Source organism: Terrapene carolina, unplaced genomic scaffold, assembly GCF_002925995.2.
Source record: "Terrapene carolina triunguis isolate 2854851 unplaced genomic scaffold, T_m_triunguis-2.0 Scaffold21, whole genome shotgun sequence".
Taxonomy (NCBI): Eukaryota; Metazoa; Chordata; order Testudines; family Emydidae; genus Terrapene; species Terrapene triunguis.
In genome coordinates, this window is record NW_020664372.1 from 4553764 (window position 1) to 4579622 (window position 25859).

Sequence of the window (25859 nt, forward strand, 5' to 3'; positions counted from 1 at the left end):
TCCATCAGGTAGAATAACCATTGAGCAGCAACTCTGAAGTTCTTAAGTGATGATTGACTTGTTACATTGCTAATTCCATTCAGTAACATGGTGATATTGGCACTTTTACCAGGATTTCATAGGCTGCTTTAATAGTTGACATTTTACTAAAATTCAAGGTTTTGGATACCTATTTCTATTACTATTGTTACTCCAGCATTGATACAGGCACTTTGAACAATGTCTCTTTGTAAACATATACACCATATTGCTGGAGAATTCCTTGAGGACTTTGATACTTGCTTTGTCATGTTAGGATGTTGACAGGTTGTGGCAAGCTAGGTTGCTAGCCATTTTAAAAAGAAGTAGTTTTTGCTAGTTGCCCATAATGTTGCTGCACTGTGCAAAATACAAATATGAAGTACCACCTGCACCAGAGAATTTACAATACAGAAGAGAGAATATAGAAGTGTGAGACACCCTGGAAGAACCAGAAACAGTCTAGGGAGATAATTTAACAAATTCTTTAATTTCTCATAGGTTTTATTTCTGGACTTTGCGTCTTTGGGTGGTATTTAAATGAGGAGGCGGCTATCATACTGGGGTTGAGAGGTTATTTTTCCCTGCCTTCCTGCTGCATCCATTGTAGCAGGCTGCTCAAAAGTACCAGTTGCTAGTAATTCAAATTAGAGGAAGCAGAGAAGTAATGCAAGTGCCAGCACAGAGTGATAGAAAAACTACTGGATAGGTCTGAACAACTCCTTGACTTTCCTATTTCATTCGAGCAGCAAACCTAAGGCAATTTCACCTCATTAAACTAAGTTTTCCTGGGATTTTCATGCATTTTGTTCTGGGCTAAGCTAAACTCATTGACTTTTTAGGTGTAAAAGTAGATCTCCAGAATTTGTATTGCTTTAAGTGTTATAGAATATTTAGTTAACCTACACAGATGTTCTATAATGATTATTAAAACATCCCAAAGTAGTTGAATGTTTTCCTATTTCAAAATAATTGGCCTGAAGCAATCCACCAAAACAAATGAAAACCAGAAGTAAACACTATAATATTCTTTGAAAAGCCTGACTGAAAAAAAAATCTGTGACTTGAGCCCCAGAAATACGCTGTGGCAGACCATAAGGGGTAGGGCCTTCAACTGTACACCCGGCTGCCAATCCCAGAAAACAAAACTTTAGTTTTTATCAGGCAGGACACCCGAATTGACTTCAATGGTTGCAATGGAAAATAGAGGTAATGGCGTCTTAATAAATAGTTCTTAGATCTTATAAAGTTAACACTTTTTGGGTTGGACTCAGAACTGATGCAGTGGAGAGCATAGGAATTATATGCTCATAGTGGCTCACTACTCAGAAAGTAGGTTTTCATATTCTCTGCTTTATCAGAAGTTTCTGAAGGCTTATCAGGACACCTTCCTGTTTCCAAGTGGAGCACATTAGCCATCCACCCTGATGGTTTCCAGAGCACAAATACTGAAGTGAAATCTACATCTTGGCAAAAAGATTGTAGAGCCCTTGTCTAATATAAATGGAAAACATGCATTGTAAGGCCCCACTTCGAGTGAAGCAGCAAAGGATCCACTGGGACCCCAAGAGTATAAAACATACTGAAAATATACTGCATCTCCATCTGAAATTGAAAACAAAATTGAGATATCTTAGACAAAGCCTCTGTTGTCAAGGTATATATTGGTACCAGTAATACAGGAAGGTGTGAGCGGTCCTGGATTACTCTCAAAAGGCTTAAATTGGTGTTCCCAGGGTAGCTTTTGGTTTGAATTGGCTTGGTTCTGCTTGTAGGGCCATCAAGACAGGGAACCTTGGGGAATGGATGTGTGAATGGGTAGGTGTTTTAAATTTATTAGGCATGTGGAATGTTTTGGAGAAAGGAGCATTTTTGTACAGAAGGGAAAAGTTCCACCTGAACCAAGGTGGAACCAAACTGGTTTGTACAAAATCAGTAAGATTTTGGGAGACCTTATAAACAAGTCCTGACAAAAAGCAGACATGGCAAGGAACACTTAGGTCAAAATATCTGTTAAGTGATTTGTCAGTGATACAAAGTTATGTATGTATGCTGTAAAGGACAGGAGAGATATTACAGTTGAACTTGATGAGGATAGAAGCCTCCCTGGAGCCAAGAAGGAAAGGGGAAAAATCCCAGTCTCTGGCCAACAATTACATTAGATAGGATAAAATGTTTTCATAAGGGATATAAGCCCTTGTAGTCCCTGACTGAAGGGATTTTGGAAGAAATTTCCCCTATAAGCAGATTACTTCATATTTGTCCACTATAGGATTTCTTCCTCACCTGAAGTATCTGTTACTGAAACTATATAATCTTATATGGAGACTCGGAGAGCATCCCCAGAGGTAGAGGAGTTTCTCCTAATTTTCCTCCTAAAAAATTTATTGGCGGAGCAGAACCCCTGAAAGTACACCTTGATTCACACACCAAAGCACTACAAGCAAGCAGTTTTAAAACAGGTTCACTAGTATTACTGCTTGTACACTTCAAGTGCATTCTCTGAAGTATGGCCTTCTCCAGATGTTTCCAGTTTCAGTTGCTCAAGTTTCTGAAAAATTCTTTCTTGGCAGAAACTTGCTACGCATGGTTGCAGCTCAGAGGCAAATATTTTGGAAAATATACACCAAAAATACCTCAAAGTTACAATCTGCAGATGGAACCAGAGAGACCTATAGATCTTCCAGATTAACAGGGAGCTTATCCCCAGGAGCATTAGGCTGTTTGCCACTTTAGCTAAAGATTTCAGTTTCCCAGCAAAAGTTATAATACAAAACCATTCAGATTTTTGCTTTGGTGTGGTTTTCCCCTAAAGTCAGAAATACTGTTTATAATGAAGGACACGTTCTCTTTTACAGAGAGAATTGTCTTAAAACCTCAGACCACTGTTTCTGCCTTCAGCTTTGTTCTTATACATAGTGGCTGAAGTAGTAAATAATTGTAATTTCTTTTTTTTTTTTTAAGAATCAAATCTATCCATATTTCATGGCAACTTTTAACTGGGCTTAAGAAACCATAGCTCTGACTTTTAATGACTACATTATTTTATATTAAAATGGTATTGGGTGTTCTAGTCAGAAATACTGAAATTCTTTTTTTTTTTCTCCTTTGCAGGCAAGAGGAGACCAATAGAAGACTCAAAAACGTAAGACATGTTTACCTTAATGCTTTCTGAAATTATTTCATACTTACTCCAGTTGACTATTTTAAAAACTTCTCTAGTCATGCTGTTGTCATTCTTAGCTTAGTCTTCAGCTGTTCATGTGTCTGGTGTACATTAGTACTACCTTACCGTGTGTCTCTTCCTGGTTTACTTTACTAAAAAAATTAATTAGAAACAGTAATAATTAAATATGCTTTCACTGACACACATCTGAATGGAGCACAGTGGTAACTGTTCAGCTGATTTTGATTGAGACAGCCTGGCAAATATGTGCAAAAAAAAAAAAAAAGGATTTTACACTTTATGGAAAACCTGAAAACAGCCACAGCAGTTTGTGTTCAAACATTTTTGCACTGGCATGCTGTTTAATCGTTAACTAATGAACTTCTCAATTTGTCTTTTTGGTTTTAGGTTTTGATTACATTATACTGGCTGGGGAGGAAAGCACAAAACAAGTCTGGTTACAATGGTCCACACCTTAACCTTAAAGCATTTGAGAAATTACTAGGACAAGCTCTGACCAGGGTAAGAAATCCAGATGGAATAGTAGTTGCTATGTACTTTTGTAAGGCTGAGTATTAAATGTATGCTGCATAGTTTGCCATATGCCATGCATTAGAGATGTCAACTCCAAACATCTCTTTGGGGTTTAATTATATTTTTCTTGTAGAAACATGGCAGATATTTCTCCTCACTTTTTTTTCTAATGTGCTTAAGATACTTCAAGCATATTTGGGTTCTTCCACTACCAGTTTAATAGTGGATTTGTAGACTCCATCTTCACTCATTTATCTGAGATAACCTAATTTTCTTCTTTTTGAACCAGAGTAAAATTAAACTTAAAGCATTGAATTGGGTTTCCCTGTCCTAGCTTCTGTATATTTATTTGAGATTCTTAAAATATGTTTGTCTGAGCTTCAGGGTGCAGTTAAAATTGTGTATTGCATTATGTAAAATACTACCTGCTTCTTAAATTGCTGAAAAAAATAACTTCTCAAAACAAAAAATAACTTATTCCTTTAGGCCCTCGAAGAATCTAGCAGTCTGAAAAGCAGTGGCAGGGACAGTGGGTACGGTGATATTTGGTACATTGACCGTGGAGAAGCATTTTCACCTTCCACTAGCCATAAAAGAGACGATTCTTTCGATAGCCTGGACTCCTTTGGTTCAAGATCCTCCACAAGCTTTTCATCAGATATAACCTTGAAGGGTGGCAGTGAAGGTATTTTTGCTTATTAGGGTTCTCTGTTAATTTATGGCTTGTTAGAAACAGATTGGGGGAAGAAAGTGTATGGACCTAATATTGCAGTTGCTCAACATGTTAAATTCCCACTGATTTCAAAGGCAGCTCCAAGTCAAAGGCTCCTGCAATAGCATTGGGTGCCATATCAGGATGTTTTTGCATGAAGAGTTATTGGCCAGCAGCTGGCTGAAAACAAATAATCTAGTCGCACAAATGTGTCTCCAGTTGGACTCTTTGGGACTTTTGCCCCACTGTCTTCCCTTTTGATCGTTTTTAAATTGTGGGGAGGAAAGTGTAGGGTTTTGGCTGCTGACCACTTGCCTATCCCAAGGTTTTTCTCCTATCCCACACTGCTTTGCTGGGAAGCGGGATTGATCTTTCTGTTGAACGGCATGACTAATAGTGATGTTTAAAAAAAAAAAAAGTGTACGGTACAGCGTTTAGACGTAGAAGTTTCTGGTGATCAGGGAATAACGTACAGGCCTTTTGGCTAAGATGATAATCTGTACGTTATTCCCTGATCACCAGAAACTTCTATGACTAATAGTGCTTGCCAAAAATTTTGATTTGAAACTTTTTGATCAATAAAAAACCTTCGTGGAAAATTTTCATTTTTTCCAAAAACTTTCAACATCATAACCCAAACTGAAAAATAAAGTGTCTTCTATTTATTTTAATTAATAAATGTTAGGTATGTTTCAGCCAGCACTAATGATGGTTTTCAGATTTTAGAATCTCCATGGGTATGTCTAGTTTCAAAGGAGATGCTACGTGAGATTGCTTTCTGTGAAGAACTGGAATGCCTATGACTTATTTTAAAACCCCCAAACAACTAAAGGTGTAAAATATGTGCATTATTCTACATATTAAGTTAAGGCTATTCTACTGTGTATTCACTGTTCCAGTGGCTAGAGCACTGGACACTACCACTGATTTGTTGTTTACTCTTGGCAAGTCATTTTACTTTTCTGGGCTTGTTGCTTCATTTAGAAAATGGGGATAGAAATGCTTTGTAAAGCACGTTGAGAACAGCAGATGAAAAGTCTAATTATGCAGTTTACAAATGATGTAACACATGCATAATATAATACTGATCTAAGGGCATTCTAGCTCATTTACAGCTAGAGAGGTAATTTTCCAGCTCAGATAGATGTATATGTGCTAGCTTTGATTGAGCTAGCACACCAAAAATAGCAGTGTAGTCAAACCACTACCCTTGCCACAGTAGCTACACTGCTGTTTTTCACAGCTTCGCCAAAGGTAGCACATGTACATCTTCCCCAGAAGGAAATTATACCTCCAGCTCCAGTGTAGATGTACCCTAAATGTGGGACTTAAATCACTAACAGCCAGGAAGATGAGAAATGAAGCATAGTTTCATACTTAACACATCCTGTTCTCCTTTGCTTGTATACACTTTATGTAAGATTATTTAAAGATCTTTAGACAGACCTCTTAATTGCAAGTCTCTTCTACCTTGTTCTTTTTGTAGGCATAAGTCAGATCACTATTTTTTTTTTTCCACATTCCCTCATAAACCAGCATTGAAGTGAAATACTTTAAAAGGTTTTCATCCCAGTTTGAAAATAGATGTAATTTCATTTTGGCTTTCTAGTTTTTATGAAGAAAATTGCCAAGAGCAAAGATTGTTAAATCAAATTCCTTCAAATATTTTTGAATGTGGCATATCTCCTGTAGTTGAATGCTTTTAACTTTCAAAAGTAAAGTAAAATTGATTTTATAGTTGTCCAAGTTTGCAGATCTGCTTAAACAGTAATAATTTACAAAATCAAATGTGTAAATTGTATGAGCTACTTGGTCAAGGTTTCATAGATTTTTTTTTTTTCTGGCCTCAACCAATCTCTTTGGAGTTGTGTGTTAATCTAATGACATCTCATTAATCAAAAGTATTATATTAAATTTCTCAGTAGTACATGAAATGTGCTAACACAGTCTTTTTGACTAATCTGAATGGCAAATGCACAACTTTAAAATAAAGTTTAGTTCCGGAGATTAGCACTTTGCTTTCAGCCTCAAATGGGGACAGTAAAACATTCATTACATTCTAACACTAGTATGTAAACCAATTTCAACCTAATGCATCCTATCAAAGCTTCATGATGCACTTCTAAAAATACCTCTGCTATTATCATGTTAGTAGCTTTGCATGTTTTCAGGTGAGACTTCTGAAAATACATAGCTCAATCAACTTTATTTTTGTTTATTTTATTTTAGATTTTAGTCAGAATAAAATCTGGAGGATAAACTCTGTGCTTTTGGCTTTTTTAAGGTTGTGAAAGTGACACAGACTCTGAACTGCCTTACAAAATGCATGATTCTGGCAAAGATAACAAGTCATATCGCAGGATTGCTGTGGTTGAACCAAAACCTACTACAGAGTTCAATCGGTTCTTACCCAGCAAACCTAAACAGGCATCATATATGCCAGGACCGCTCAGGAAAAAAAGGATAGAGAAGAATGAGGACAACAGAAGAAGCTGGGCAAGTCCTGTCTTCACTGAGCCAGATGGAACATTTTCAAGGTACTAGGGTGGTATCTAAATAGAGCAAACTTGATTTATGGCAAATGGAACAGACTTATTCATTAAAGCAAGAGAAGCTGCCCTTACTGTAATTAAAAGTAAAGTATTTGAGATTTACAAAATAAAAATCATTGTTTCTTTGCATAGCTGGTTGATGAATAACATTGTGACATGGATAAAACTTTAACAGTGGGAATTTATATGATCTTAAAATGCAGAATTAAAGCGACTGGAGCATATGTTTAACCTTTTTGGTTAAAGCTTATCCAAATTTTGTTGTTACTAATCTCTGCTGTCCAATTTGTAAATGTACACACTTGAGATTATTAGCCATTTTTGGGGCTTCATCATGACCTAGGTGATTTCACTGTCTTCACTTTGTTCCTGTTTTGGTCAATCTCAGTGGACGAGGAAAGAATCCTTTAGCTTCCTGTCAGAATAGCAGAGCAGAATGTGGGTTTACAAATCCAGCTTCCCTGCAGATGATCTATGAGTATGAAAGTGGCTCTGATTCAGAAGATGAAAGAAGATTGCCTGACGTGGTTATGGATGATTTAGCAAAACGTAGATTCTTAATAAAAAAGAGCTCTGTGAGTTCCACTGCACCTGGACATCTTTACATCTTGCACAAGGACTCTCCTAAATCTTGTTTGCAACAAAATTACCCAGCTGGTCCATTAGCTGCTGTGCTTGAACCGATGAGGTCAGAGATACTAATGCTAGATCCAAATTATTGTACTACCAAAATTGCAATCCATAAATAACTGCATCAAAAAGCAAACCTTTCTAATCAGCATTTGTTTAACGCTGCTGATAAATTACTACATTCTTTGTAGTCAAATTCCTTTCTTTTTATCAGATGAAATAAGATGCTGTTATAACCACTTAACTTTGTTCTAGTGCTGCAGTAATGGAATTGAAAACTAATTTGCTTCATTCACAAATTTGAACTTTTGAGCCAAAAAGCATGTCTCTTGCATATTTTGTGAAGTTGCTCCTAAAGTATCCTTAATTGATTGGATATTTTGAACAGTAACCAGAAGAGGCAGAGGCATTTGGACCCTAAAGAGGAAAGCAAGCCAAAAGTTAACATTTCTTCAAAATTCTCCGGCTATTCTGATGATGAGGAAGAAAAGGCAGTAGGCATCCCAAACATTGAAAAAGATGATCTCTATGCTCGCAAACTAAACTCTGCAGTTTCAAACCCAATGGTTTCTTTTGACAAGTTTCTACCTAAGTTTTGGACTCCAGAAGAAGAATTGCATTGGAAAAACGTTAAAAAAGGATCCTCTTCCAAACCATGGTATAAGGAGCTTCAGGGATTCAGGTTTGTGTGTGCATGCTCCTCTTATATCTCATGTATGCACACATTTGAGTGCACTGTAGCTTTAAATGCATCAAGAAACCTTTTTTTGGCCTGTTTTTTTTATTTTCAACTCCACTGGCTGTTTCTTTAAAGTTTAACAGCTGGCTTTTTTGTGTGGTGTTTGTTGTTCAAACAGAGGTTTTTGCAGGGAAATAAACTGATGTATTATCTACAATAGACAATTGCACCTCTATCTTTTTGTGCTTTGGTCCATAATTACTCTAAATATTTCTTAACTTCCCCTCTTTTCCATTCCTCATGCTACTCTACAGTAGAAGGAAGTCTGATTCTGAGGATGAAGATTCAGCCAATAAACAAAGCAATGCCAAACCGGCTGCTGATTATGTGGGGAAATCATTGTCCCAAATTGCAGAAGGGGAAATCACATACGCCTCTGATCAACCCAGGTTGATATAATTGCATGAACTGTACACTCTTGCTGCATCAAGGGAAACTACTAGTAATGCAACAGTTGAGTGAATTAAAAGTGCAACGTGATGTTGCTGTTATCTCCGTACTTAGTCACAAGTTGCTAGTTTACTGACAGGCATAACAAACTGTAAAGGATCGTTGGCTTTGTGTATGAGCATGCGATCTTGCTGTTTCTACCAAAGTTAATATGCTGTACTATCATTTTAGAGGGGTGGATATATGCTGCATTATAGCAAATACTGAATTGTATGTGTGCTTCTCAGAATATTCCAATTCTAAAACAAATGCTCCTCTGAATACTTTTTGTCTGAGTCTTCTGGCAATTAATGATATTCTACCTTCCCTTTTTTTTTGTTTTATATGCTTTAGTCAGTTTTCATTACTTCAGACCCTCCAAAAATACTCTGATGACTACTTGTCTTCTGAAATGAAGACCAAAATTGATCCTACTTCTGGCCCTAGGGTCATAACATGCAGAAAGAATATTTTTTTTACACCAGGATGCAACCAGAGGGAAACTATGAATGGAGGCCTATATCCAGACTTGGAAAATGACGATTTGTTTGTTCGGAAGACTGGGGCTTTCCACATTAATCCAATTGCTCGCCAAGCTTTTGAATACTTTAGAAAATGCTCTGAGCAAGAACCTCTTCTAGAGGGTGAAATAATTCTGCAACCCAGAGAGGGCCAACCTGTTATTCCAGACTTAGAAAAAGATGATATGACTGTTCGTAAAGTACAAACACAGAAAAAAGGGGTGCCTTTATCAGGTGCTCCAGACAAATACCATCCTGCACTCTTTCCTGATCCTTGGAGCCTCCCACCAGAAATCCAATCCAAATTTCTTTGTTTACTTGACAAGACTATCACAACAGAAGATGAAAAAAATGGTGGTAGAGTCTTATCACCCTCTTTGCAGCAGAAGAAGGATGATATGCTGACTCGCAAGATTGAGTCTTGGAAAGTAGGAAGTGTTCTGCAGCCAGTCAGTTTTACTCCAGGTCCATGCAGCGAAGAAGACTGGAAAAAATGGGAGGCTATCAGAGAGGCCAGCAAAGTTAGACACAAGAAACGCCAGATGGTTGAGAGGTCAGGTTATGTCCCTGTGTGGAGAGTGCTTGTGTCTGAGTATTTGAAATGTTCCCATTAAGGAAAGCATCATCTTGTACTGAATGGAACCATGCATGTAGTGTGAAACTGCAATGTATTTATTTTGTGTAGTCATGGAAAAGCTTATGACAGGGCAATACCGTATTTTCAGCATAGTTTAGATTATTCGATCACTACTAGTAATGTACATTGTATAATTTTGAGACTGAAGGTAACATGCATCTTTCCATGATTGAGCAGGAATATGAGCAATTACTCAAGAGACCATGGAAGCCAATAAGTCATTTCTCAACACCAGTGTACAAACATTCCTAAATTATCTGTATACTTTATTGCAGGATCTTAGGGAATAGCAGCTCTGCTAATACTGCTTATGAGCTAGGTTTGAAAAAATTCCCAAGGCTCACTTGCCCACAGCTCTAAGGGTACTATACTAGGTGAAAAATGCCTGTGCCACCATGACCCTAAAAAGCACCCACCCCAAAAGGGTGTGTGTATATATTTAACTTCCTCTAGCCCATCTTCCTTTCTCCAGTCAATTCTTCCCTTTTTTCAAATCAAATCTGTCACCATTTAATGCTCAACTCCTTGCCTGGCTCACTCAGAGCTGTCCTATCTGCCCTCGGTTTTAACTCCTGCCCAGCCCTCTTTCAAACTCTGTGCTCGCTCAGGGAGAGTGGGTTTTTCAAGTCATCCTTATCACTGAAAATACGGAATTGCAAGTTGCAATTTTTCTCATTCAGCATCCTTATTTCATGACTGATACAATTTTATGTTCCAGCTAATATCGTGTATGTCATTAATTTTGAAGCTTAACACAGCTAAACAAACCTTGCATTTGGTTAAAAGTATTTCTAAAACACCTGTTTCACTCAATAAAAATTATATTTATGCTCAGTCTTCTCTAAGTATTTTAAAATTTTAAAAAAATTAACTCAGTGCATAATATTGAATGCATCTGGTTCTGCATCTTAATGTGTTAAGCTGAATGCGTTTTTGGCATTCTGTTCATTCCATTTGTTACATTAGGAATGGGGAAATTAATTTGAACAAAAATATAACCTTTCTGAACCAAACTTTGTCTTAGGACTCAGTTCAAAATAGTCATCATTTTTTGTCTGCACTTTCCTGGTGTTAGATAGCACTGGAAGAGGCAATGAGTAATGACTATTAGACTGTTCATGCATGATTTCCAAAACTGAAAATACTAGGAATTGTGATAGGGACCTTTTTGTATTGTGAGATTTCTAAGCTTGACTTCCAGAATACACAGTTTCTGGTAAGTTTCTGACTTGCATCTGAACTTTGAGATACTGATCCAAGCCTGTAACTCTTGATCTTTTGATGTTCTCCCATCACTTTAGTCAAAATGCTTCCACATCAAACTTCTTAATGTTCTCTTACTTATAGAGTAAAACCCTGAAATGAATTTATTTTTGGTTTTCTGATTTCTCAGACTGTTTCAAAAGCTTTCTGATGAGGATGGGTAAGTTTATGATAAAAATATGAAAATTTCACCATACCATTTGTTTTGTGCATCTTATTAAACTTTCCCAGTAATTTTTATGCATGTATAATAGCTAAAAACTCTTGCTCAAAGCACCATGTGCATGCTGCTCTGTAGTTCTGTACTTGAGGAATTTTCATAAGTTATCGAAAACACAATAGCTGTGCTTCTGATAGAAGCTCATTGTGGCATAAAGTATTGCATATATAGTAAATAAATTGCAGTGGCTGCTGTTGTCAGGCTTTTTGAAATCAGCTGTGAAATTTCACTCTTGCTGAAACTTACCTGTGGTTCTTCTCTTCCCCCCCCCCCCCCATTCAAATTGGATTTTTAGAGGTTTAACAAATCTAGAGTAAAAGTAGTAAATATTTCTTCTTCTTTAATGGAGGGTATGGGCAAGAATACTGAAGTTGATGTGAATTTAAATATCTGTTTATCCCGATGAGATGTCTTCCTATACTTTCTTAACTGGCCAAGGTTCAAATGTGTGGAATAAATCACCTAGAATATGAGAGATAAGAAAATCAAGAGCATCTTAAATTATTGTGAAATTAATTTAGCATAGCATTTCCTATTATTTTGGATATCATGTTTCTGCATCTGAGGTTAATAGTCTTTGTCAAAGATTGTACCAAAAATCCACCTTAAAATTAGGGCATCTTAAAATAAAAATAGATAGGCAAGTGAGGGTAGCTTTTCCTTTCAGGGTTATTTAAGGGTGTAGTTTCCACTAGAGAGGTTGGGCTTTCTGGATATTGTATAATTTATTGACTCTATTTATCCAGTGCTAGGTGACTGAATACTAAGTGTAAACTTACTCCATGTTCTACTGCAGCAATACGCATTAAAGCACAATTTTGTCATTTAAGTCTTGCTTTTTACTTGGCTTACAATATGTGTGCGTTGGGAAGAGGAGTGGGAGAAGAGGAGTGCTTCACTGATTTTTGCCTGAATGTGCTTTGTAGATTTGCATATGCATGAATGTTTGCTTTTTGCATGCTTTACTAATTTTTTCTAGTTTTCCCTTTTGAAGTCTCTGCACTTTTTGACCATGATCTTTAAAAATGAACCAAAAATCTGAAATAGTTGTATGAAATACTTTTATTTATAATTGGTTAAATATTGCCAAAATCAGCAAGGAGTGAAACTGGTCCCAGAGGGAGCTCTGCAACATATTCAGAGGAGGAAGAATATGAGGGAATATCCATTGGATAGGTTTTTGATGTTTACATACAAATTAACACACTTTTTATAAGTAGGTTTTAATCAAGTACATACATTTAAATTATTTACATTTTCTATCTTGTTCAAGGAGAATATAGAAAAGCCAGAGAGGGAAAAGCAGTTCATCATAATTAGTGTACATTCCCTCAACCAGTCTTGAACACTTTTGGTGCTTTGATATAGGTTTATTGTAATACAAAAACAATTTCTGTGACTGACGTAAAAATGAATGATAAAAACAAGGACAGGACAGAAAACTAAGCATACAAATAGTGCCTGAGGTAGTAACCACGGTATTGTTGCTAGAATTGGCATGCTTCCCATTTAAAAAAAAAAAGGGACAATAACTGAGTGATCTACCTTTTACATTCTGAAGAGCAGAGTCCAAAGTCTTAGGTTGCCACTGAAACTCAGTTTAGCCTCTTCCTAATCCCTAGTTGCATGCATCACAAAACCACCACATAATTTTGTACAGCTCATGTCTGCTTGAGATATGCCCAAGTTTGGAGGAGCAGATCAAGACTGACTGACTGATTTTGGCAAAAAATAGGTGAAACTTGTACAATACCTTTTCATGTTATAACTGGCTTAAGTGAGTACTGTTAATTCCTCCCTTTCAGGAGCATTTAATATGTTCTATTGGTCTGGTGGTCTAGTGGCCATTCACTGTCATTCAGGTCATCATACGATTAATTCCTTCTTCAGTCACCTTGCTCCCTGAGCTGGTTGGGTGGGAGCACACCTCAGGCAATCAGCTGAAGCACTGTGATGGGAAGGGAGGGTCCCATGTCACTCCAAAGGTACATCCATGGCCAATCCAGAAGAGGCTTTAAAATGTTCAGAAACGGCAGGGAGAAAATTATAATGCACTCTCTCCATGAGATGGCCAAACCTGAAGTCAGGCTACAAGGAAACTTGATGGATTTGGGGGTTTAGCAGAGGCCTTCTGAACCCAGGTAGTACTAAAGAGGATAAAGGATATGAAGACCTCACAGACCTATAGGATTTTGTTCTGAATAGGAGAAGTAATTTTTTTAAAGATGACTGTCCCTTTTAAATATGTAATATAGAACCGTGCTGTTGCATAGCATTTTAGAAAGATTAAACAAAGAGACTGTCCATGCCCCAAAGAGATTACAATTTAGGCAAATATAGAGCATGGGATAGACAATGAATGGGTGGGGGCAAGAAAAGAAAGGGGTAGGACTAACACAAATTAATGTGAATCCTATTCTATAGGAAGTGAATCATAAGTTGTAATATTAAATGGGGGAATAAAGGCAGGGCAGGAGCAGATGAGACAGTAGTACAGGCGTGGAAGTCAGACATAGAAAGCAGGGTGGAAGAAGCCAGTGTTGAGGAATTAGGAAAATGAACGTACTGGGGGAGAAGGGTTGCATGGTGAGAACAGAGTGAGAATAAGGTTATTTTAGCTGTTGGATGTTAGATTCAAGAGAACAGTCGGGGAGACTGAGGTGGAATTTGATAGTAGCCCAGGCAAACGAGAACCATAGCAGAAACCAGCTTTTTCGGTAGTGAAAATGGAATGGTCTTTTAGAAATCAGTTTTGCGGGAGAGGTGGCAACATTTTGTGATCACCTGGAGATGGATGGAGGGGAAGGGGAGAAGAGAGACTTGAAAATGATACCGAACTTGTGAGCCTGAGGAACAGCAGACTAATGGAATTATGAATGCAGGAAGAGTGGGATTAGGTGAGAAGAAAAGTTTTAGTTGAAAGAGGCAGAGACGATCCATCATGAGATTTTGAACACATGTGGAGAGTTAAAAAAATTTGAACAGAAGGAGAGAGTTCAAGAGCAGAAAAGTGCAGTTTGAATTATCAACGTAAAGCTGCTAGGAGACCATACGAGCAGATTCTCACCTTTCCTATTCATGTTTGACCAATGATGCTGTCACTGATGTTTGTGTTGGCACCACTGCATACAGGATACTGAAAAATAGCTAGTGTATGTTTTTCCTACTCTGTTTAAAAATGCACGATAGGACAGCTCAAGTTGTATTAATATAAATCCCTTTGCATAAATACTGGCAAAGACTACATTAAGCAAAATAATGTTTTTGGTCCTAGGAGCAAGTCTTTGAATGATGTCAGTGTAGATGAGGCCCAAGTGCTGCGCCAGGTTCGTTATGAAGAGCTACAGAAAATAAAATCCAAGCTACAGGAACAAGATCAACAGTGGCAAGATGTGAGTGTTCCATTCTGTTCCCCCTAAATGCCCAGTTCTGTAATCCAGTGTCACTTTTCACTCAAGCCAAAGGGCATTGGGTGTCAGCAGGGCCGGCACCAGCTTAGCAAGCAGGTGCTTGGGGCGGCCACTCCGGAGGGGGGCGGCACATCCAGCTATTCGGCAGCAATTTGGCGGAGGGTCCCTCACTCCCGCTCAGAGTGAAGGACCTCCTGCCGAATTGCCGCGGAAGTGCCGCAGATCGCGATCGCAGCTTTTTTGGGGGGGGGGGGGGGGGGGGGGGGGGGGGGGGGGGCTGCTTGGGGCAGCAAAAACCCTGGAGCTGGCCCTGGGTGTCAGCATGTCACAGGATTGGGTTGTAAATGATCAATTTAAACATTTGTAGATTATCTGGGTGTGTGGAATGTAAATCCTTAATGCTTCTGCGTTATCGGTTTGTTTGATCAACTCTGCAGAGGAAGATTTATCTGTATGATAGCTTTTAAAGAGTAGAAAAATAAAAACCAGCTTCAGGCCCAATTTATGTGCAGGACAATGACAGATAAGGCACTATAATTAGCACAGTGTCATTTTACCAGTTATTTGCTTCTCTTTTTTTTGTTAATGTAATGGCAAGCATAAATTTCTTTAAATACTAATAAACAGACCATGTATTGCAGTACAGTAATCTTATAAATTAGTTTCATAGGAAGGGGTACAAAAAAAGGCTGCATATCAGATTAGCAGAACAAAACCAAACATCTATGTGTTGTGGGGGGAGCGCCAAACTACTGATATTGTGAAATCTAATGAGAGGCAGAATGTGTGTTTTTAAGTGCAGTAATTTAGTATATAAAGTCACATTCAATGAAATTGTAAAGCTATTTGGATGATTTTATGTTTGAATGTTTAGTCATTTGGAAAAATATCCCATGTGTTTCCCCTCTCCCATTTTTTTTAGTTTTTCTCCCGTGGAAAAAATGTCCTTGTTTAAATTTACCATGAAAACTAATATCCCAGTTTTGAGATAAGCATTTTTAATCATCTATCCATCCATTGGGGCATATCAAAACCTCAATTTTTTCCTTCAAATGTTGAAATGTAATCATTATAGAAGTGAGGGGTTGGTGTTAATAAGCACTGGACACTGAGCAAGCTTTCAACATTGCTTAGTTAATGCATCTTGGTTCTAAATATTCAGTACTTCTGCTTAAACTAGTTCTGGAATTTTATGGGGCAGACACAGCTGACTGCTAAACTGCATTGTGATTTTAGAACATGAGCAAAATATAAAATAGGTTGATACTTCACAGTTTCCATTTAGGATTTAAGGCGGGTATATACTCAAGTCCCTACATGAATCCATTCAGATGTTGCTTTACTTTTCTGTATTTTACACTCACTCACTCAAATTTAATATCCAGTTAAGCATTGCTATTACATTTTAGATAAATATTGAAGAGGTGACTGGAAAGAAGTTAAAAGGAAAACTGCACCTTTTTCTTTATGGTGTAAAATTACAATTGTTGCCCTTACTTAACGATAGGCGGCAGGTCACTTTACCTGAAAAATACAAACACGGTCTGTCTCAGAAACATTTAGGTCAGAAACATTTGGGTCAGATTTTGCAGGAAGACACATGAGACTCTAGCCTTGGTGCAGACAAACAGGCTTTATAAAGCAAAATTAGGACACACTGGTATCCAGTTGGAATGAGCAGGCTTAGCAGCGTAATAGGGTAGTCTCAGTAGTTGTTAAAGAGCTCTAGAAAATCAGATCTGCATACATTAATGTGATTTGTTTTAGGATCTAGCAAAATGGAAAAATCGTCGAAAAAGTTACACTTCAGATTTGCAAAAGAAAAAGGAGGAGAGAGAAGAAATCGAAAGGAAAGCCTCTGAGAATTCTGAAAGAAATAGCAAGTCACTGAAAGAAATGCAGCAGGACAGGTAATGCACCTAATGGAGATGTTGTATGCACTACTTACATTTGAGCATGCGTGTTCACTCTAATCTTAGAGCAGCTTTAACTAGCATTAATTGTGCTCAAATATGAAATAGAACTAACTCAGTACACATTTTTTTGAAGAATATATTTTGATAAAGCTACTCTTTACTGACCTTTGGGTCCATTTATATAATGCAGAAATCTAAACAACTGAAAGGCAGATACTAGTAAACTCTTTATAGTGGAAGTTAAAACAAGTTAGTAAAGTAAAATGTAACTTACAGAATGAAACAACGTAGGAATAAATTTTGCTTTGAAATCAAACTTCATTCACTTTAATAGTATATTTTTAAACAGGTCTAAAAACAATTTTCTAGAATGAATAATCTTGTTTGTCTGATTTACTATGGTTGTATATTTTTTCTTTGCGTTAATATTGCAACTGACATTCTTTTTTATCCATTTATGAGTAAACATAGCCAGGGCTTTTGTTTATATTGCAAAACCGCAGGATTAAAATTTCACTTGAACTTTTCCCAATGCTGTTGCTATATGAATCCGTCTGGTATTTACAGAATGAGCAAACTGTAAATATTTTTAAGACTTCTCTCTAAATAAGTAGAAAGTAAATTGATAACACCACCATTTGCCCTATAGGTGGTGGCTTTATAAATGCACTGACATCCATTTTAAATCAATGGGATCTGTGTTTAGGTATATGCTGCATACACTTACAAACCAAATTTAAAGGATCCTTTAAAACATAAATATAATATTTTGAGTGTCAGTAACTTTTAATTTCCATTGTTATGTTATTGAACAAGATGTCATTTCTATCCTAGAAATAAAAACAGATGCTCATATTTAATAGCAATTTTACCAAAACTTTTAAAAACTGTTTTCTAAATAATATTTTTGTCTCATTTCACAGTATAACGAAATGTATGTGGCAAGGAACCAAGCCTCCACCTAAGCACTAGCAAATGTCTAAAATATGTTCTCTATAAATTGGTATACCATTCTAATACAGTAGCTAGATCAGTAGAACTATAGAGTTTGGCTTACGCTTTTCAAAGTCCTCCACCCTACCAGATGTAACTAGGCATCCACCCTTGCCTAACATCCAAAAAATAAATAAAGTAATATGTAAAAAAATCCCTAAAAATGAAAACCTAGCCTTCCAAGCATTTTTATGTGAACTAGTTGTATTGCTTTCTCAGGGAATAGGTCATTCTTGGTGTAACAGTTTATAACTTGAAAAATATCATTAGTCATTTTAATATGTGGAAAGAGAGAATTTGAATTTTTGATTAGAGGTAGTCATTTTCATTTAAACAGGAAGACTTTCATAGTTTGTTCAGTCTTTGCTTTGATCATTTCATAGCTGAAAGACTTCTTAAAGTCCATGTATCCTCCCAGGTCACTTCTTTGGTATGTTAATGAGTTCTCTGTCTCCTTAGGGAGAACAGAGATCAAGGATCCTACCGGGACATCCAGCAAAAAAGTGAACGCAGGCGAGTGCATTCATCAGATGATGTATTTAGTGAAGAAAAACATCCTTCCAGAGCATCAGTAGCAAAAGATTACCTTGTCGAAAAAGATGCCTCTTACAGCTTTAAGAAGAATGAAAAATCATATGCTGCACAAACTAACAAAGAGAATTCTCAAAAGCCAGAGATCTATGCAACAGTTGAAACTCAAATTCCATCTAAAAGCCTATTAGAAGAACAGAGCTCAGTCCCTTTGTCTACTCACCCTTCAGTGAATGCACAAATGGGGTCAGCTCAGGTTTCAGCTTCTCTCCCCAGAAATTACCAGAAAACTGATACCTCTAGGTTAACATCTGTGGTTACACCAAGACCTTTTGGTGTCCACTCAAGAGGAATCTCATCACTTCCCAGATCATTTACGGTAAAACTCCTTCAATTTCTTCATGTTTGTGAATGTTACTGTCTTGAATCATTAACCCAATAGCCGTTTTAACTTTTTCATGCATTTAGTTTTAAATTTCCTGCCCCTGTTTAACAAAGGAGGTATTGATAATGGAGCAAATAATTCTGTCCGTTTCCTAAACAATTGTTGATGTTTATGTACTTAAAATGATGATCTGCTTCATATGAATAGACGTCTGATAAATATATTGGTACAATATTTTTTGGTAAAAGTTCATGTTTTCTTGCTAGAAAATTTATTGACCTATCAGTACATATTCTGAAACTTACTTAGCATAATTATACTTTTAGCTGATGTAAATTGTCATTCCATCAAAGTCAATGGAACGAGAACAATTTTATACCAACCGAGCTTAGTATATTGTTAATGAACCCTAATACGGGCAATCAGCATATCTGCATAAATTGTATTTTCCATAATTCCCTAGCTGCCCTAATTTTGAAACTGATGTGTCTAAAAGCATGCTATTTTAGTGCATTTCTTTTAAATCCAAACCTGAATTAGTTATCCTGTTCACATGCATCTGAGAGGGGAAAAAACCCATCTTGCTCTTTTAGTAATAGTGGATAATAGGGTAGTGGGTGTGGCAATGGGAAATTGCATCGAAAGAATGGATGGAGAAAAAGATAAGAAAACTTCTGTGGCTGAGCTCTCTGGACTATTTAGCTTAGTTTGCTGAGAATCAAACTTGAGGCTTTTATGCTTTTTAAAAAAAGCAGCATGTGCCTATATAAACAACAACATTTTCATTCCAGGTGGACGATGTCCAGAAGTATAATGGAGAAGTAGATGGAGCCAAGAGATCTCAAAGTTTGCTCACCAGCTATTCATTTTCAACACTGGAAGCAGGACCACATCTCTCTGCAGATGCAATGACAAGTGGTGGCAAGGAGGAAAAGGAAAGCATTAAAAGAACAGAGTCTCCTACACTGAGAGCCTCTGCTACATCCCAATACCAGGATGCAGTGGCCCCTGGTCTTAAATCAGAGTATTATACTCATCCTGACCCTATTACAGATGCATCTTCTAAAGAAAAAAGCCTGCCGGAGCCAGAGGTTTCAGTGTCACAGGTGAGTTTGGAAAGTATATAATTACCCACAGTAACCTAGTAGTACTAAGACAGTGTGAACAAAGATTATTAAAGCCATAGGTTAACATGCTTCACCAATAAGAGAGGTATTCAGAGAAACAAATAAACCATTTCACTTAAGAAGCGCTTCTCTTTCCCTTGGAGTATGAAAAAATAAATACTTGGCCTGTGTAATTTGTTCTTTTGATTACTACAATCTTTCTAAACCTCTTTTCTCTGTTTTGAGTTTGACTCTGTCTCTGTTTCTTGTAAAAATTGAGCCAAATTTTCAGTTTAGCATTAAGCAGGTTTCTATTTTTGTACTCACAATTATTTGCAGCAGCAATTAAGGTCACTAGGACATTGAAGAATCTGGTTTGTGGGCTTAATTAGGTTAGTTGCACTAGCGTTTATTTGCACCCTCAAACTTTAGGAATGAATGCCAGCTTCTGAAAATCTAACCTTTAAATGTGCTAAGCATTACTCCAGGTTTCACTTTTTACTGCAATGCCTTGAGGCAGGGTTTTTTCCCCAATAATGCTTTTGTTTGCTTTACTCTGACTGTATTCACTAATTACTTTTAAAAATAAATCACTTCCTCAATATTTGCCTGTTTAATCGAAAGTTTCCAACTTCGGTTCAGAAGTTAGGTCCTGTGCTCTACTTTCAGAGCTCTGGGGCACATAAGGTACCATAATTCTTCCACTGCTGACTGCTGTTTCCTGTCCTTTTTTCAAATGTAACCCGAATACCAATAGTGTCAGCTGTCAGTAGCTTCTTGCAACAGTCGACAACATCACTAACTCCCAAGACCATGCTGGGAGTCACATTCTCTACATTGTTTATGCTGCTGTAGATAGCAGTTATGTCAGCTGTTGGAGGGAAAATACAGGACCCTGAATTCCAATTGGTGCAATCACTTCCTGCTCTATTTTTGTTTTAAAATAGATTTGCAAATATTATTTTGAACAGGTTTTTTTTTTTTAAACCAACTTTGAAATGAAATATTTTTCATTTTACACCACAGGCTCCTAGCGTTGCTGCCTGGCCTGTCATCCTACTTTATTTAATCAAAGGTTCTGACAGCATGATTGCATGTAGGAGGAGATGGTTTCAGTGCATTGCAGTAAAAGGAATTATAGTAGGTTAGATATGGGTCCTTTTTTATGGCTCATGTGAGCTGAATGGAAACAATGTTCTGGGTCATATTTCATTCTATTCTCTGTATCAAAACTCAGACCAAGCCTAGCTGGGGCTTGGTTATCAGGTATGTGATGGTAAACTCTCCTGCCTGGCAAATGAGGAATTTTTTTTTTTTATACAGCATGCGTCAAGCTATAGTTAGGGTGGGAACTCCTTTCCCACAAATTGAGATGTCCACTTGTGTGCTGGTAAGGCATTTCACAGCCAAGTGAGAGACTGGTATCTCTGTGAACCACTGAACCATTCATGTGGCATTTGTAGAGCACCGTAGGCATTGGGGTGGACCTGTCCAAATGGTGCAGTTCAGTGCATGGAGACGGAGTGCCCTTCTGTTCAGAGCTGGGCTTGAGGAGGGAGAACACATCTTCAGATTGAGAGATGAAAATAATAGACATGAGACCTTCTTGCAGTGTGGATTGATATAAATTTAAATAATCAAGTTTAACTGGTTCTGTATTTTTCAGTTATTTTCCTAAAGAAAGGTTGAGTCTCATTAGTTTATTTACATATCAGAATGTGTTGATATGCAAATGAATCTAGTCTATACACTAAATTAGATACTACTTTTGCTAATTAGGAGAATACACTATCTATACACATTTATTTAAGCAATTATATAGCTTAACATACATTTATTCAGATTCTTAATTTACTTTTTATTATGATAGAAAATGGTGAATGATGCATTTCTTAGACTGATTTGCAAGGAAATTGGAATTCAATAAATAGCTTTATTTAAATAGTATTTTATTTTAAATATGCTGGATATGTAAACTTTTTTGCTTATCAAAACATACTTAAAACGAATTGATTTATTGAACAAAGGAAGTAGTATCTATAGTTTAGTAAATTGAAGTGATTGTTTCTGATCACCATGTCAAGCTTTCTTATGTTTTCATTTGTCATTGAACTGAACTAGTTGAATAAATTGAAATGAAGAAAATAATCTCTGTACCTGCAGAAGAGACTACTGCTGTCAAATGCTAGTTTAGTACTTCAACAAACTCTCTGGTTCCAGTGCTTAGCCAGTGACTTCTCCTAGTTCAGCAGTTTGATTTTCTTTAAAACTTTAAATGTTTTTTAATAAACTATAGTAAGTTTGTGTTAGCATATGTTGTCATAATTTCAAATTTAACTTTAAATACATTTTTCTTTTTATAAATAAACAAACCTATTTAATTTAAATAAAAATATCATCCATCCTATGTTTATGGAACATTTAACAGCCAAATACTTTCTTAATATATGATACTGTATTGAACTTACTCAATATACTATATTAAATTTAGTGTAATACTCTCCTTATATTCAGTGAGATCAGTTGTATAGCAAGAAAAGTAAAAGCCTATTTAAATAATATAAGGGCATTTACTGGTTTATAAGCTAATAGCTGTATCTTAGACTAATAATTAACTCAGAAATATCTGTCCTGGACTTATATACTGTGAGTGTCTGTGACTTTATTGGCCAAGATGATTACCTGGTAAACAGGAAGAAATGTCATATTGGTGTATTGCAGTATGTGCCTCTTCTGCAACCCTGGGCTCTGACTATTGTAAACCCCTCTGCACAACTGGCTATTGTCCTCCGACTTGCCCAACCATATGGCTGCCTCTGCTTGTAACCTCCTCTTCATCGTGTCATCCCACCCAGTCTTATTACTTGCTATATTTTCCCTGCTCCTCCTTGCTCATTATAATTTAGCTCTTCCCCTATCACTAATTAGAATAATTCCTCTGATTGAATTGTTTTGATATTAATGTATATAGGGTTAGACAGTGACATGATGGGGGTAGAGGCTAGAAATTAGGATGACAACATTTGTAAGTATATGGATGGAGATTTGAGGACAGTTGCTACTCAGAACAGTGTAGAATGTCCAGGAATTATGCAGATCTTTGTATTCTTCTTCGAGTGCTTGCTCATGTCCATTCAGCTTAGGTGTGTGTGCTTGCCACATGCACCGGTGCTAGAAGTTTTTCCCTCAGCAGTATCTGTAGGGGACCGGCTCCAGCACCCCCTGGAGTGGCGCACACGTGCCGTGGTATATAGGGCGCCGCCAGTTCTCCCCACCCTCAGTTCCTTCTTGCCACCAGTGATGGTGCTGGAACTGTTGCTGCTTCAGCCAGTGATGTTGCTGCTCGTTCGTACGAACTAATTATCTCCTGAATGATACTGTATATAATACAGTAATAGTGGCCTACCCTGCAACAGTAAAGGGTTTAGTATTAACATATTCATTTTGTGGAAATGTCCATTTTAACATTTTCAACCCAAAAAAATCTAAATGAAGTGTTACGATTTTCTCATTTCGATAATGTTGAAAAACAATTCACTTTGACTTTTATAATGTCAATTAATTTAGTTTCCGCTTTTATATTATATCATATTACATTATATTATAGTGCTTCAATATTATCAAAATGAAATAATATTTTTCATAGTTCTGAGCTGACTTTTTTTCAGAATTTTTGTTTCATGGTAAATTTCGAAATGTTAGAATTTCCCAGGAATGGAAATTTTGGTTTCTGAGCAGCTCTAGTAATTTGCTTACAATTTAAGACCCCTGTGTTCATACAGAACACATTCATTAGAACTCCACACAGAGACAGTGGTCCACATGAATAGATCCCGTTACAGGATTGGGGCCTAAAGGAGCATGGCTTATCCCTGCCTTAGTATGCATAATTATAGATGAAATGAGTCATTTTATCCAGCTTTTTCAAATTCCAGTTAGGTTATGAGCCTCAGTCTCATGATGCAGTTAATTCCACAGGTTATATAGGCACAGTCCCGATATTTGGGACTTTTTTTTATATATAGGCACCTATTTACTTACACACACACACACCAATTTTTCACATTTGCTATCTGGTCACCCTATGTATGACAACCCATTTAGGGTTTTCATTTCTTCAAATCTTTCATAATTAATTTAATAAAGTCTTTTGAGATACAATTTGTGTAAACTAGCTGTCCATTTCACCTTTCATGGGTGTCACACTGTCAGCTAATTCCTTCCTATAAACTCTTATTAAAGCATTTTGCACTAAACACCATGTTATGATGAATTTAATAATATCTACAGACAGTTAAATATGTATGTGTATACTAAATGTCTTCTATGTAACCTTTAAAACATAATTATCTAAGTAAAAAAGCTAGTTAGCATGTTCTACAAAGAAAACCGCTTTATAGTCAGTTAATAGATAATTAAAGCGTACATTGTGAGTAGCCTCACTTATTTAGTGGATAAACTTTCCTTCATGTAGATGCCTGTGACACCAGATAGTGCAGTGTCATGTTTTATTTTTCAGGACCTGTACAGTGAAATGAGAATCAGTATAAACCAGAGACCTGGTAACAGTCGCAACTTTGGGTTCATCACAAATTGGAAACCTTCTGGGGTTTTTATACAAACAATTGAAGAAGGTAAACTAATATTTAACCCTTTTATGAACTTTGCTCTTACTGTTAATGGATTGAGACTGCTAGACAAAGGCATTTAATTTTAATGATGAATGAAAATCTTCCAAAGAATTTAGATGGAAAGAAAGTGAAAAGAAAACAGTATTTGACTGCTAAAGGCTAAATACGCTATGATTCCTCTGTATTTTCATCCACTAAAATTGGTTTAATTTAGAAATATTTGAAAGTGTATTTTGAAGTAAAGAAGTCCTAAATCCATAGCAATGGTGTAAATTCTGGTTTATTTACCAGGCATCATTCTAAGGCTTCAGAATGTCTGCTAAATACAATTACTTACTTAGGGATATCACAGGGGCATGCATATAAAATATAGACTGCTCCTTTCTTGGAGTATATTTTAAAAGGTTTCACTTCCTACAACCTTAGAGACAGATGCATAGGAAAGGTATTTGTGAGCAGACTATTTTTTAATTTCAGGTTTCCTTTCCTCCACTATGTTAAAGATTGTAAAATATTACATTCCATGAGTAACTGTAGCTTCTAAATGATCTGCATGACATTTTTTTTTTGAAGTAACAAAAAGGAATTAGTCAGTTTCATTTGGTGTAGGAATAAATACTCACAAATTATAGTTCCATTTTCTTCAGATATTTACTAATATCCAGGATAAATCATTTTTTTCCTGTGGAAATGAATCTTACTCTAATTAATATCTCTTAAGTTTCTTGTAGTTGGTTTTAAAGAACAAATTAAAATTATTTGTATTACATTGCTATTTATTTTTAAAAATTCAGCTATAAATTGTTCATTCAACCACCCCTTCCCACGAAACTATAAACTGTCCAGTCTTATGGAGTACACTGATATTTTTTCAGTAACATTCACTCCATATTCGATAATGTCCTTGGTTACAACTAAAATATTACTTTGCAGTAAGACAGGCTTAAAACCAGAACAGAGAAGACACCATTGGAAGCTTCATATTGGCCTGGCACTTCATTGCATTTCTTTTCACAGAGAGAAAAATAATTGTGTAACAATCACCTTACACGTTGACTTTAAAATGAAAGCTAAGGCCAGGTTTTAAATCACTGTTAATCATGGCTTGCTCCTTCCAGATAAAACAGGCTAAAACAATTGATAACTGCTTTATCCAAAAGGCAATTTAAATTTGTTTTCACTGCCACTAAGTCTCAGTTTTACATCAGTTACTTTGTGCAAAGGGCTGTCTCTATATGCTCGTTAGTGTAAATCAGAAATATATTTTACCATATGAAGCTAGCTGAGCATTAGTTTGCTACCATAATATTCAAATAGAACTAAAGAAATACTTGTATCGAAAATAAAAGTAGAAAAATGGCAATATTTACACTTCTTCTTAGAAAGGAAAATACCTTTTATCTGCAGGAAAAATTATGAAAAAAATACCTTAACTAAGTGTTTCAATCTTCATCTAAAAGCCTGGG

The 25859-nt window shown here is 36.5% G+C and overlaps 1 protein-coding gene across 10 annotated transcripts in view; it reads left to right on the top strand.

The window, feature by feature from the left end:
- Positions 1-25859, top strand: part of LMO7 (LIM domain 7) — an 87745-nt gene that overhangs the window by 32785 nt on the left and 29101 nt on the right. For 2 of the 10 annotated variants that reach the window (XM_024207011.3, XM_024207012.3), the window contains exons 1-12: positions 4324-4403; positions 6715-6967; positions 7371-7670; positions 8001-8294; positions 8606-8740; positions 9135-9854; positions 11332-11361; positions 14696-14813; positions 16599-16741; positions 18200-18650; positions 19448-19762; positions 24282-24396. In XM_024207011.3, coding sequence (XP_024062779.2) covers positions 6753-6967; positions 7371-7670; positions 8001-8294; positions 8606-8740; positions 9135-9854; positions 11332-11361; positions 14696-14813; positions 16599-16741; positions 18200-18650; positions 19448-19762; positions 24282-24396 — 2836 coding nt within the window. In that variant the 5' untranslated portion in view covers positions 4324-4403; positions 6715-6752. Of the gene's footprint in view, positions 1-3132; positions 3164-3592; positions 3707-4204; positions 4404-6714; positions 6968-7370; positions 7671-8000; positions 8295-8605; positions 8741-9134; positions 9855-11331; positions 11362-14695; positions 14814-16598; positions 16742-18199; positions 18651-19447; positions 19763-24281; positions 24397-25859 lie in introns of those variants that run through there. The other 8 variants (XM_024207013.3, XM_024207016.3, XM_024207010.3 and 5 more) reach the window with 8 other exon arrangements.